Below are 15,578 nucleotides of genomic sequence, written 5' to 3' on the forward strand. Positions count from 1 at the left end.
GTGCTTGCGTTCAAGTAACCCTTATTGTATTTAATAGTACTTTACTAATAATAACTTTCTTATTAGTGTTGTTAATCTCTTACTGTGTCTAATTCATGAATTAAACTTTATCATATATATTTACGTATAGAAGAAAACATAGTATTGTAGGGTTTGGTACTATCCGTGGTTTCAGGCATCCACTTGGGGTCTTGGAATGTATTCCCCTTGAAAAGGGGGACAACTACTGTAGGTTTATTTCACTTAATCTCATGATTTCTGGGCAGACTGTTAGCCAATGGAAGAAAGAAAAAAGGATTCTTATGTGCAGTACCTGATAGCCCAAATCATCACTAATGAGCAAAAGTAGTTCAAAAACAAAACAAGATTAAAAAGACCTAAAATGTCTTTCTAAAGGGTCTTTGCATTAATGTTCAAATTTCTTCTCCTGAAATACCAACCTGAAGATTGGTTAGTCTTTGACCTGTTATTTAAACTACTGCTTACTAGTTGTTTGAGGTATAATTTTGCCTTAGTCATTTATGAAACAGAAATAATTACCAGAATGTAGAAAGAACCCTAGTGACTAATTTCTTGGAAAACTTCTTGTTATAAAACATTAAAATATATTATTGTCCACATGCTTGGAAAGGAAACCAACCTAGAATCATATTTGTTCAACTCCTCAACAAAACATTTTCTGAAAACCACCTCCTCAAAAGACCAGCATCATTCTCATCAAGTTAACAGCCCATGGAAAGAATTTTATAAGTGAAACGTATGGGAAGACATTAAACATCCTGGAAAAAGTGCCACTTTACTTTAATTAAGGGGAAAGAAATGAAGTCCCAAAGTAAAAACTGTCAATTGCTGTCATCACTTTGTTGCACTGAAAGAGTTCAATTATACCACAAAGAATTTTAGAATGTACTAATTTAATTATAATGCGAAACCTTCCAACTACCTATAGCTTTGCCTAGTTCAGAAATTAGCAAGTTTTCTATTTAAATAAGATTGCCTTCCCTATATCCACCAACCACATGCATGGTGTATATGAGTAGTACTATCGACATGTCTTTATTTTCTACTTCTCATTATTTTATCCTTCTCCTTTGTTCTTCCTTTCAAAATTATTTCACATTCTCATTTCAGATATCTGCACCCTTTAGTATAACACTTAGAAATCTGGATAAGATGATGGCCATCATGGAACATAATCACACTCTACATTGATGAATGGCTATTTACAAAATGATTTCTATCATTTAAAAGACAAAACGTCATTGAGCTTTTAAATTCCAAATAAAATACTACAACTTAAATGGCACTGACTAGCTATGAGCTTCTGGAAGTCACCCACCTGGGGCAGCATGCGATTTTCTTCCTCCAGCTGTCTTACTCTTGCCTCCAGCTGCCTAACATAGGACAAGGTTGATTCTAAAATTAAAAAGAAAGAACTCACATTATACACACAGGTCTTGTTTGGTGTACTGTCAGGATATTTCTGGCTTGATTTATTCAAATCAGATAGTGACTATTTAGTCTGTTATTTAAAATGAGAAAAAAAATATCTCCCAGAAAAATAAGAACAGAAGCCACTGAAACTAAAAACAGTTTTGAATAATTTTACAATGTTAAGAAATATTAGATAAGACACAGACTGGCATATTTACAGGTGGTAGTACACACAATTGACGATTAGTATTAAGATTCTATACAGAACTCTTACAAACCAATAAGAAAACACAAGTAAAGGTATGGAAAATATTTGTCAGAAGTGGAAACACACTAGACAAATAAACCCAAGAGAAGCAGTCCAACATCATTATTAATTAGTAAAATCACGCACACTTAGAACAGGGCAAAACCAGAACTCAAACCTGAATCTAATACCGAAATCCAGTCTCTCCACTACTCTAAGCCCTTTTAGCTATTTTTAATCACTAAGAATTGAGACATTTCAGAGGAAGACTTTTAAAAATATTTCTGAAGTTTCATCCTCTTAAGATGGAACAAATATTTTTCTGAAGTCAAATCGTTTTCCACAAATCTTTCTTAAATGTTTAGTATTTCCTGTTCTGCAATAAAGTGTATTGAGGTCAATTAAAAAAAAAAGTATTAGAGAAAATTATAGGTGGTGAGACTGCAGGCTTTTTGCACACCAACCAGCCTCAGAATAATAGGCATCTTGAAGACAATTATACTCTTTTCTTCTGATTTTGTACATTTTGAGTTGTCAATGAGTTGTTCTACATATACAAGACTATTTTGTAATGTTAACTATAACCAAAATAAGCTACAAAGCTACATTTAAAAAAAACAGAAAATAAAACAAAATTTTTCAAACATCCAGTTCTCTTTATTTCTCCCAATAAAAATTTCAAGACTTAAGAAAAATATTTGTTCTTTTCACAAACTTACAGACATTGACAGAAAAAACATGAAAGAGCTATTTAGAGTTAGAATGAATTTTGACTGATTTTGGCTGACTGTGACAGAGACCCAAGTTTTTCACACATCTTTAGGTAAACCAGGAGCAGACCTGAAATTGACTATTTTTTTCATTTCTTCACAAGCTCAGGCATGAGCTGAAAGCTCAGAATCATTATCATGCTTAGCTTCTGTTCCATACTGAACTCTAAAGTTTATGGCTTTATGTCAGGAAAAGGGGTCACAGGTCAAGAAAAGTGAAATTTTATTTCTGGGAACAATCTGATAGTAACTCTTCTTCATTAAAGTGAAAATATTCAAGATCATCACATAGTAGCAATTCATTCATCACACAACAACAAAATATTTCAGGTGCAGTGAAAGGTACACAGCAATAGACTTTCTCCAGAGCACACTTCTGTTACATTAGGTAGCTAGTCAAACATGAGCAAGGCAGGAGAGGGCTCCCCGCAAGCCCACCCACCAAGAATGTCAGGCAACCATCACGGGATAGTCAGGTGGTTGTTAACTGTCTCTCTAAAATAATAATTAGTTGCAGTCAACACCAGGGAAAGGCAGTCTCCCAATAGATAGAAAAAACCTGGTACTGTTGATTACCACTTCCCCAGTAAGATCTCTGGAGTTGGGCGAGTGGTCTCAAGCGTGTGTACTAAGAGGAAAAATAGCAGTTTAATTGGTATATGATCTTCCTCTGGAAATGCGAGACGGCTAAGGGAAGAATGCCTCAAGTGAGCGTGCACACATCTTCAGTAAACACACTGCACATGCTCCCCTCCCAAGACCTAGCAGGCCACTGCACATGTGAACAGTTCATCTCAAGGGAAGAATCAGTGTAGAAGGGACATGAAACCCCAGAAGCACGCCAATGTATAAAACCCAAGTCAAAAGGTCAAACAGTGCACTTGATCTCTCAAGTCACCCACCTGACCCTGACCCTCTTCCAAATGTACTTTACTTCCTTTCATTCCTGCTCTAAATCATTTTTTTTTTTTTTTTTTTTTGAGATGGAGTTTCACTGTTGTTGCCCACGCTGGAGTGCAGTGGCGCGATCTCGGCTCACCACAACCTCCGCCTCCCAGGTTCAAGCGATTCTCCTGCCTCAGCCTCCCTAGCAGTTGGGATTACAGGCATGTGCCACCACGCCTGGCTATTTTTTGTATTTTTAGTAGAGACAGGGTTTCTCCATGTTGGTCAGGCTGGTCTCGAACTCCCGACCTCAAAAGATCCTCCCGCCTCGGCCTCCCAAAGTGCTGGGATTACAGGCATGAGCTACCATGCACAGCCATTCTAAAGCTTTTTAATAAACTTTCACTACTGCTCTAAAACTTGCCTCGGCTTCTTCTTCTGCTTTATGCCCCTCAGTCGAATTAGGGGCAAGAACTGGGGCTGCTGCAGACTCATATGGTTTCGCTACTGGTAACACTTCCATAGTTAATATTGAAGCAGAACAACCTCCTCAGTGTTCATGTTCTTCAGCCTCAGACACACAAAAAGGGCAAGAGGCAATACGGTAGTGCACCTAAGTGTTTGGAGCCCCTAAGGATCCACAGTTAGGATGCATATTGATGCCCTGATCTGAATTTCATCATGGAAACACAATTATTTTATGTGGAAATAGTTTATATGAACCCAATTCTATTTTTATGACCTCTAAAGCAATGAGCTAACACTTTATTTTCTAAAATACATAAGCATCAGTCCTTAATTCACAAATACAACAATTAAGCTCATCTCTGACTAGCTTAGAGCAGGCCTGTTTTCCAAAATAGTGTGCAGAAAGCCCCCATCACTGACATTAACATGATGACCCACAGACCTCACACCATTGGAGACGATTAGCTTTGAGCATTTCTCAAATAAGAAAATAGAAACACAGGTAAAGAAAACTGAAGATATTTTCTAAAGATATCCTCTCATTTTTTTAGCTTAATAAAATCTTAAAACTCTGCTTTATGGACTCTTCCGAAGAGGGGAAAAGTATGCAGCATAAATGAATAGCAAAGTTATTGATTTCATGAGTCTGCTTTACTCTTGCAAATGAATTAAGTGATTTGCAGATCATCAAGATGTGAATGTAGATTGCCTGATTTACACTGTTTTGCAAGCCCTGGTCTTTCCTCTGGAAAAAAGCCACTTGATAAGGCCATCCAAGTGAAAAGTTCATCAGCAATATTCTATTTAAACCACACAAAAATAAAGTTATATTCTTTTTTGTTCACAATTTACACCTTATCTTTATTGCCCCTATGCTGCACTATCTATAAGGCTGTGATACTTAAAGCAGCTGAAAAGACTACACAGATTGAGTCAGGTGAAATTTGAAAAATGCTATTGAACGGAATTTGTTTTAATTCAGTGACTGTCTTCAATCCCTTCATCTATTTCTCTTTTCAAAATCTTTGCAGTTTATATATCTGATGTTTTCACCAAGTCTCTATTTATATTATGAAAGTATTATGTCAGTTCAGGAAAAAAGAGGTAAATTCCTGAGTTTGGAAAATATCCTCTCTCATTTTTAATGTTGAATTACAATAGATCATGTCCACATCTTTTTTCTAAAGCATTCACTGCAAATATGGGCTGGGACAGGAAGAGACAGAGCATATTTTTAAACAGGTGAAATAATGAAAAAAAAATGGCTTTACAGTGAAGGCAAAGGCAAAAACATTTTAAGTTCATTCATTCAACAAATATTTATTGTGTCACTGATTTGTGTCAGGCACTGTTCTAGGGTTAGGATGAAGATAAAGCCAGTTATTGCAAACCTTAATAACTTTCTCAGAACACACATTCCCTATTAGATTACAGGCATTCCAGAAGGTCCTGTTAATTGTTTCAGGCTCTTAGCCCCTGTTGCAATTATTACTTAACAATTAATGGATACTCAAACAAAAATAACTCTTCCTGGGGGTAAAACACAGGAAGAATATCTGATCTACATGTATAAATAAGAGTACTCAGGCTGTTTTGTTTCATTCAGAAAGAAACTGATTACACCATCCTTTAATGGGAGTGGAGTAGAAAAATATTTTTCTGAAATATACTGTGAGATCAGCACTGGGTCCCCAAGCCCCTATAGGAAAAGCCACTAAAAAAAAAAAATCCAATCTCCCAACTGTGACATGAGAAAAAAAGAAGAAATATTTGTTTCGTTAAACCCTTGGGATTTTGAGGTTTGTTACTTACTATAGGTCAGCTGAGCCCGACTAGTAGTGCATAACCAATAATTAAATTTTTTAAAATGTAAGCTATATTTTAAATAAAATAGAATAAAATAAAGTATAAGAAACTCAACACTTTCTTAAAAAAAGTCACATCCAAATCCACATCTCAGTCATAGCTAATCATGAGGAAAAATTGATAGAAACTTCTCATGGTGAGAGGAAGAGAAGAAAGAAGCCTTTTGGGTACTGGAACACATTGACCACATCTGCTGCAACCCCCTTCCCCATGCTGCTTTTTCCCTTTTTTGTCCTTTTTCAAGGGTGTCAACTATAATATAAGGTGATCTCCCGGTACACTCAGGGAACATGATGGATAGCTGTACCTAAGGGAAGTGTCTAAAACTGGCATTCATTTTATCATAAAGTCATTAATAGAAAGCTGCATTTGAATGTACCATAATTTAAATTGACCATTACATTTTATACCACTGGCTGACAGCTTCATAAAACTGAGATTTCAGAATGCCATTTTTGGCTTTTAGAACTCTGAGAATGAGGCTCCAAAAGAGCATCAAAAAACAGCCAAATTCTCAGCTACAAAGTACATAAATATATAATGCATTAAAAAAGGAGCTGGCTAGGTGGCTCACGCCTGTAATCCCAGCACTTTGGGAGGCTGAGGCAGGCGGATCACGAGGTCAAGAGGTCGAGATCATCCTGGCCAACATGGTGAAACCCTGTCTCCACTAAAAATACAAAAATTAGCCGGGCATGGTGGCAGCTGCCTGTAATCCCAGCTACTCGGGAGGCTGAGGCAGGAGAATCGCTTGAACCCGGGAGGCGGAGGTTGCAGTGAGCGGAGATCGTGCCACTGCACTCCAGCTTGGGTGACAGAGCCATACTCTGTCTCGAAAAAAAAAGGAGCCTATATTCAAGAAACTTATAAGCAGTTGGGAGAAAATAAAAGGGAAAAAACAATAAGGTAATTTGAAATTTAGTACTAAATCCTGTGAAAGGGGAGCAAAGAAAAAAATCAACATTGGCAGTAGTTCTTATGAAGAAGAAACTGAAGCTTAAAATGCATCAATAGAATTTTGATAGGCCAGAGAGATATGAGTGGAGCCACAGATGGACCTGGGCCAGAAGCCAAAAATGATCCTATTGTAAACACAGAAAGAAAGGAATCACATGACGGAAAAGAAAGGGACATGCAGGTACAGGAGGAGAGGCCAGATTATTTCCCACAGTCACCTATCTGCAAAAGCAAATATCAAATCACGATAATCCAGTGGCAATTTGCTTTAAAGCTCCCAAAAGTTATTTTATTTCTCTTTCCACCCTGGGAAACCTATGGGCATCTAGACATTAGAAAAGTAAGGTGAAGCAAACAATATTGATGTGAAAATCCAATGACATCCTCAAGATGTTCTTTGGGTGAATCTCAGGCCCATTTTCAAAGCAGGAACTATTCTTTGAACCTATGTGTAAAAGTTCACAGCATCTGTTGCAAGAAAAACAAATTAAGAAACATGCATAAGAATTCCATTAAATTCCGCATCTTCTAAATTCAAATTTTACTGGTACTACGTACCTTAGAGCTTTTCTAATTCAACCTCTGCCACAATCCTCTGACTTGTTTTGCAAATAAGAGAACTAAAGCTCAGAGTGTGATGAACTTGGTTGCTAACAATAGGGACTAGTCAAATATATTCAAACAATTGTGTTTCATTACTCGAGCACCACATTAATTCTCATATTGGATCTACTAATCATGAAGTAACATACATAGATAAATACTAAATTCTTTTTTTTTCCTCCCTGACTTTAGATATTCTTGATGGATTTACCTTTACAGTAACTTGATATTTCCTCAGACAATATTCTTGACTTGATTTCACTTCAGCTAACCTGCAATGCATTCAATTGTATAAAGGAGCTCTGTTCGTTTTCTCTGTTAGTTTGAAAACACTCTGATAAAAATATTAAACCCTCTTTACTTCCCTTTTGTTTCTAAAGCAGTGTTACCCTGTGGAACACCTATCCTTGAAATCACCCACAAATTACACTGATGATTGTATATAAAAGGTTTATTATTGGTATTTGCAACTGTCTAAGGTTTGTCACACCTCTGAGTGGTTTTGATTAGATGAAGTGATGTCATCTCTCCAAAATCTCAGGGCAGAAAATAAAATCTGGTAATGGTCCATTCTGACACAAACTACAGCATTTGTAAGAGTGTATAAGAGGAGGCTGGGCACACTGGCTTGCACCTACAGTCCTAGCACTTTGGGAGGCCAAGGCAGGCAGATCACGTGAGGTCAGGAGTTCGAGATCAGCCTTGACAATATGGTGAAACCCCGTATCTATTAAAAATACAAAAATTAGCCAGGTATGGTGGTGCATGCCTGTACTCCCGCTACTCGAGAGGCTGAGGCAGGAGAATTGCTTGAACCTGGGAGGTGGAGGTTGCAGTGAGCTGAGACAGTGTCATTGCACTCCAGCCTGGGGGGACAAGAGTGAAACTCCATCTGAAAAAATAAATAAAGAGTGTATACGAGGAAAATTATCTGGAAGACTATAGTGGCCATGAGTTTATAGATGTTAGCTTTTATGTGGCTCTCTAAGAATTAGTCTGTGTTGGCTTCACTGTTTATCCCTTTCAAAAATCATGCTGAAATTTAGTCATTGTAACAGTATTAAGAGGTGGGACCTTTAAGAGGTGACTAGGCCATGAGGGCTCCACCCTCATGGGTGGGATTGGTGCTCTTATAAAAAGATGAGTTTGGGTCAGGCGCAGTGGCTCACGCCTGTAATCCCAGCACTTTAGCAGGCTGAGGCAGGCAGACCACGAGGTCAGGAGTTTGAGGCTAGCCTGGCCAACATGGTGAAATCCCGTCTCTACTAAAGATACAAAAATTAGCCTGGCGTGGTGGCAGGCACCTGTAATCCCAGCTACTCAGGAGGCTGAGGCAGGAGAATTGATTGATCCTGGGAGGCAGTGGTTGCAGTGGGCCCAGATTGTGCCACTGCACTCCAGCCTGAGTGACAGGGCAAGACTACTTCTCAAAAAAAACAAAAAAGATGAGTTTGGCCCCCTCTTGCTGTCTTACCTTCAGCCATGACATGATGTACCAAGAAGGCCCTTACTGAATACTAACCCCTTGATCTTGGATTCCTCAGCCTCTAGAACTGTGAGCTAATAAATTTCTGTTCACTATAAATCACCCAGTCTGTGGTATTCTGTTATAGTAGCAAAAAGTGGACTAAGATAGTCTCTCTCAGCAAAAGAGGCCAATAGCCACATGCTTGCCAATTCACAGACAAACTTTTCAATAAACCCCAAGCGCTAAAGGCATGGCTTGCACTCATTCCATATGAATCCCACTATCCACAGGCTTTTTCACATCCCTAAGGAAATTATGTCAGAACTGTGTATTTTAAAAATTATTACTGTTCTGAAAAAAGTGTTTTTCTTCTTCAGGCAAGCAAAGGTCAGCCTCCTACTTAGAATCCATATTAACTCCACAAGTATAAGTGATTATATTTCTCACTAAAATTTGACGCTTTTCTTATTTTAAAAAAAATTTCTTGGAACCAGCACTTTCAGATTTGCCTGGATATTTAATTCATACTGCCTTATTAACAGAAATAGAATTTTTAATGGGGCTTTAATTGCCCTAAATAATCTAAAATTGATATCAGATTTTGCTCTAGTCCACTATTTATGAAGCAAATTCTACTCTTCTCAGACCTTTTTCTCTCTGCCTACCCAAAAGAGATGACAGTTAGTTCCTCTCCCTCTCCTCCCATGCAGAAATCCTTTCAGTTTGTCTTTGGCCCAGAGCTCTCTTAGCTCTGTGTCTCTGCCCACACATTCCCCTAGCCAGCAGTACTTTCCTCATTCTTCTCTGCCTAGTCAAATACTCCCTATTCTTCCTTTCATGGAATGAAAAATAGCTTTCCAATAATCAGAAATGCCAAAGATTGGAATATACTGCTTTGTACCATAATGTGCTCTTGTTGTTGGAGGTATTCAGAGAAAGCTCAATGAGATATTGCAAAGCTCTCTACCTGTGTATATTGTTAGGCTGATCCCTTTAATTCTGAAGGCCAATAATTCTACAATATCAAATTTTCCCATTCTGCAAGTCTCTTTCAATTTTCCTTTTCCTCAACTCATCTGTCAGTGAATCACATATTGAATGTCTTGTGATTTCTCTACCTATTTCTTATAGTGTTGCTTTCAATTTTTGCCCAAAAATGCTATATGAAAATATTTCACTAACCCTCAAACACTGACTAGTTGTGTTCCCTGCAGGAATTTAATGAATATTTGGTAATTTACTTTAATATTACAACACTTCCTCACCCAATAGTTATTATCTGCTATGTGCCAGGTATTGTTCTAGGTCCCGGGGATACAGTAGCAGCCAGGAATGATAAGATCTGGGTGTTTATGGAGCCCACATTCCAGCGGTGAAGACAGGCAGTAAAAACCAAATACGATATTTTATGAAGGTGATTTGTACAACAAAGGCAACAAAACAAACCAGAGTACTAGGATAGAGAGATTTGGGGAAGACAGCTACTTCAGGAAGCAGTGTCAGGGAAGAGCTCTCAGAGAACTAAGATCTGCATGTGAAAAAGCCAACTATGCAAAGATCTTGGAGAAGAGGGTTTTAGGCAGAAAGAAAGGTGGTGCTCAGAAGCACTGGCTGGGAAGACCCATATTCTGGAATCTAGTCATGGAGAGGGAAGTGACAGCAGCTTGAGACAGGAATCTGTTTGTCTTGTCACCTTCCTCCACTGCTTAAATTTTTAAAGCCTTGTGCTCTTTTTGGCTGTTTATATTTAGACCTAGTTTTAGACTCTTCAAGTATTATGCTTTCCTTCTAACAAAAATTTTAGAATTATGCGTGGTTCCTCTCTCTCACACCCCACTTCCCTTCCATTGGGAAATTTTTTTTGACCCTACCTCCAAAATATCTTGAGAATTCAACCTCACAATAGTTTCTTACAAAGTACCTGCTTCTATTCTTGCCTCCTCCTCCCCCAGGGCTATTTTCACCCACAGTCTATTCCAAACCCATGGCAGCCAGGGTTTTCTTTCTAAAACACTAACTCTGATCACATCATTCTTTATTCCAACCCCTGCAGTAGCCTCACCATTTTGCTCCAAATTAAAGCCAAAGTTCTTAAAAAGTCCATCAGGGCCCTATGTGATCTGACTGTTTTCTCTCTGACTTCATGCCCTCATTCACTCTGCACCAGCCAAAGGGCCTCCTTTCTGTTCCTGAACACCATAGGTGTCTTCTTGCCTCATGAACTTTGCCTTAGTTGTACCCTCTTCCTGGAATGCTCTGTCCCCAGTCAAATGTTTGGCTAACTTCCTCGCCTCTTACAAGTCTTTGTCCAAATCATAACTTCTCATTGAGACTTGCCCAGTCCTCTCATTTGATCCTGCCACCTGCCACACCTCCAACCCACACTCCTGATCTGCTTTATCCTGCTGTACTACTGTACCAACTTTATTTTCATCAAAAGACTCCACCACCTTCTACCATATACATTAGCTTGTTCATATATTATGTGTATTATATAAGGTCTGTTTCTCCCTACCAAAATGTAAAGTCCACATTGTCTATCATGTTAACTGACATAGTTGAGTGCCTAGAATAGTGTTTGGCACAATAAAATTCTATTGAAGGAATCAACCAGTAATGTAGAAGTTCCCCTTAAGGAAATTATTTCATTGTACAGACCTATACTTTTCCATTATTTCAGCCAAAACAGGATTTGTATTTAAATGGGGCCTAATTCCAATTCTGTAATGACATTTGAAAGTCACTCTATGGAACATTAAACTTTGGATGGAAACTTTGGACAGGTTCTCAAATGATGTCAGATCCAACCAGTGGTGGGTAATTTCAATAAAAAGTCTTAAGTGTTCACCAGGCTCAAAAAGGTAGAGGAGGGAGAGAAGAGGGAGACAGGGGGAAAACAGGGGGCAGTGAGAGAGGGGGAGAGAGAGATAGAGAGACAGAGACAGACAGTGAGAGACAGAAAGAGGGAGAAAGAGCACCTGTTGGGGAGTGCTACGGCCTAAGTGTTGTTTCCCTCCAGAATAAGTATGTTGAAACCTAACCCCCAAGGTGAGGGTATTAAGAGACGGAGCCCTTAAGAGATGGCTAAGTCATGAGAGAATAGGATTAACACCTTTATATAAGAGGCTTGAAAGAGCCCTTTCCCCTTCATGGCAGGCACTGCCTATGGGCTTCCACCAGACACCAAATCTATGGGTGCCTTCATCTTGGACTTTCCAACCTTCAAAACTGTGAGCAATAAATTTCTGTTGTTTATAAATTACCCAACCTAAGGTATTCTGTTATATCAGCCCGAAAGGACTATGAAGGGGTGGCAAGAAGAGAGGGAGACACAGAATTAGGTGTTGGGGAGTCTACACAATATGGACTATTTCTACCACTAAAGTCTTAGAATACAATCTAAATGCCCCCCAGCTAGAAATCTGTTTAATAAGGTTCTCTTTTGGTTACATATGCCCACTGGAAGGAAGTTAAACTTCACCTGAACATTTCACCCCACCCCACCTCCCATCCCACCCCAGTGGAGGGGTACTGAGGGAGCAGGAGCAGGCACAGCTGTGTGCAATGCACGGGGGGCAGGTGTCCGACACTGAATGAGAGGCTCTGTATTGCCAGAGAGCAGCCTGGGGGGCGGGGAGGGGGCAGGGGGCAGCAGTCCATATCAAAAGGGCATTTTTTTGTGAAGAGAAAAATCTAAAATTTTCAAAGGAAGGGAAAAGCAAAGCTATGTGTTGTCCTGTATAATTATAACTAAGGCTGAAAATACTGAATCATTTTCCAGGAAGGGTTTGATGAAAAAATCACGAGTGCTGTTCTTTTACTGCCATGCAAGTGCTGTGTTTTCTGAAACAGCAGTGATTTTTGTTTCATTTAGTATTTTCTATAAAAGAATAAATAAATGAACATCTAAAACTGATGGTTTGCATATAAATCAATTTAGAAACCAGAAAAAAATTATTAGGGTCTATTGTACCAGAAGATAATCACCATAAACATGTTCAACTCCCCAATCTTCCCAAAGCAAATAGTTTTTTGGGTTTTTTTGTATGAATTTAAAAGGTACAAGTGCAGTTTTGTTACATGGATATATTGCAGAGTGCTAAAGTCTGAGCTTTTAGTGTAAACAACACCCAAATAATGTACATTGTACCCATTAATTAATTTGTTTTTAATTTAATTTTATTTTAATTCTGGGATACATGTGCAGAACGTGGAGGTTATATAGGTATACAGGTGCCATGGTGGTTTGCTGCAACTATCAACCCATCATACAGGTTTTAAGCCTTGCATGCATTAGGTATTCCCATTAAGTAACTTCTTATCACTCATCCCCTCTCCCACCCTCCTATCCTCCCCAGTCTCCAATGTTTATTATTATTCCACACTCTGTCCATGTGTACACATTACTTAGCTCCCACTTCTAAGTGGGAACATGTAGTATTTCCCTGTTTCTGAGTTATTTCATCAAGATAATGGCCTCCAGTTCCATCCATGTTGCTGCAAAAGACATGATTTCATTCTTTTTTTAAGGCTGAACAGTATTCTATTGTGTCTATACATATACCACATTTCCTTTATTCAATCATCCACTGATAGACACTTAGGTTGATTCCATATCTATGCTATTGTGAAATGTGCTACTATAAATATACAAGTGCAGGTACCTTTTTGATATGATGATCTCTTTTCCTTTGGGGAGATACCAAGTAGTGGGAGTACTAGATCAAATGGTAGTCCTATTTTTAGTTCTCTGGGAAATTTCTATACAACTTTCCATAAAAGTTGTATTTATTTACATTCCCACGAACAGTACATAAGTGTTCCTAAAGGAAAGAGTTTTTCAAATGGGGGAAATGGCATTTTGTCACATATGTGCTGTTATTCACCTATTTACTTGTTCCTTGGGAATTGGTACCTGGTGGTTTCAGCTTCCACTTCTCTCTATATGTGGGGCTCCATGTGGTGAAACTTTGCCTTACGGTTTGTTTCCAAGCTGCCCTATGACTAGCACAGTGCTATGTGCTACAACATGTTGAATAATGGAAGAAAGGAAAGAGGGAGGGAGGGAGGAAGGCCCTCATCATTCTGTTCCCAGATGCTACTGAAAGTTTTGTGCTCCCAGGACAGTTTGAAGCAATTATTCAAGATGCAGTTAAATTTCTTTTTTTTTTTTTTAATTATTATTATACTTTAAGTTTTAGGGTACATGTGCACATTGTGCAGGTTAGTTACATATGTATACATGTGCCATGCTGGTGTGCTGCACCCACTAACTCGTCATCTAGCATTAGGTATATCTCCCAATGCTATCCCTCCCCCCTCCCCCCTCCCCACCACAGTCCCCAGAGTGTGATATTCCCCTTCCTGTGTCCATGTGATCTCATTGTTCAATTCCTACCTATGAGTGAGAATATGCGGTGTTTGGTTTTTTGTTCTTGTGATAGTTTACTGAGAATGATGATTTCCAATTTCATCCATGTCCCTACAAAGGACATGAACTCATCATTTTTTATGGCTGCATAGTATTCCATGGTGCATATGTGCCACATTTTCTTAATCCAGTCTATCATTGTTGGACATTTGGATTGGTTCCAAGTCTTTGCTATTGTGAATAATGCCGCGATAAACATACGTGTGCATGTGTCTTTATAGCAGCATGATTTATAGTCATTTGGGTATATACCCAGTAATGGGATGGCTGGGTCAAATGGTATTTCTAGTTCTAGATCCCTGAGGAATCGCCACACTGACTTCCACAATGGTTGAACTAGTTTCCAGTCCCACCAACAGTGTAAAAGTGTTCCTATTTCTCCACATCCTCTCCAGCACCTGTTGTTTCCTGACTTTTTAATGACTGCCATTCTAACTGGTGTGAGATGATATCTAATAGTGGTTTTGATTTGCATTTCTCTGATGGCCAGTGATGATGAGCATTTTTTCATGTGTTTTTTGGCTGCATAAATGTCTTCTTTTGAGAAGTGTCTGTTCATGTCCCTCGCCCACTTTTTGATGGGGTTGTTTGTTTTTTTCAGCAGTTAAATTTCTACCTATAAAACACACAATACAAGCAATCTAAACAGAACTCTGGCTCAGAGGAACGTTTTTATGCCCTAAAATTGCCTTCACTTTTACTCTTCCCTTTGAAAGCATCAGCCCCACAAAGGAGGTACCAGGAAGGTGGCAATAAATTGGGCGACAGAACTGGGGACTATATGGAAAATATTTCAATCTCTGAAGAGCTATTTAGCATGAACACCATTATAACAGCTATTCAGGGTTAAAATGTGTCTTACTTTCCACTGTTATGTTGCTGCTGTTATTGTCATTTCCCAGAGAAAATAACTGCCTTTTCCTAATTCCAGAGGATAAAAGTGGATGCCATTTTAATAAATGTAACAATTTTCTTTAATGTATGTGGCCCTCTTGTAAGTGCATCTAGTCGGTATTGTCAATGAATGCACAAAAAAGGAAATTGGTAAAAAAAAAAAAAAAAAAAAAAAACAGGAAATCTGTAAAAAACAAATTTTCAAGACAGTAAACCTATAAAAATGTTATTTTCTCTTAGGACAATTAGTGTGCCTTTTTATGCATATTTAAATGCTTTTAAAAGCCCATGTATGGTTGGCTTTTTAGTTATACTCTTCAGAAAAACAAAAATAATTTTTATCAAATTATAGAGCAAAGCATCATTAATTTGAACTTAATCAATTGGGAATTCATAAATAAATTCATTGAATTTAGCCAGCATATACTCTGTACTGGCTATGAAACAACAGATGGCAAAATAAAGTCATACACAATGTAACAATCGAGAAATGTTCCTTTATATAAGAAAAGTGACGTTCTCACATTTTACTTAGCGTTATCTATCTATACAGAA

The 15,578-nt window shown here is 38.3% G+C and overlaps 1 protein-coding gene across 9 annotated transcripts in view; it reads right to left on the reverse strand.

The window, feature by feature from the left end:
• CCDC85A (coiled-coil domain containing 85A) overlaps positions 1-15,578 on the reverse strand; it is a 203,142-nt gene that overhangs the window by 41,918 nt on the left and 145,646 nt on the right. For 6 of the 9 annotated variants that reach the window (XM_024354359.2, XM_016948565.3, XM_525759.7 and 3 more), the window contains exon 3: positions 1,340-1,416. The exons of the other annotated variants lie outside the window; for them this stretch is intronic. In XM_024354359.2, the coding sequence (XP_024210127.1) occupies positions 1,340-1,416 (77 nt within the window). The remainder of the gene's footprint in view (positions 1-1,339; positions 1,417-15,578) is intronic. 9 annotated transcript variants of the gene reach the window in all.

Source organism: Pan troglodytes, chromosome 12, assembly GCF_028858775.2.
Source record: "Pan troglodytes isolate AG18354 chromosome 12, NHGRI_mPanTro3-v2.0_pri, whole genome shotgun sequence".
Classification (NCBI taxonomy): domain Eukaryota; kingdom Metazoa; phylum Chordata; class Mammalia; order Primates; family Hominidae; genus Pan; species Pan troglodytes.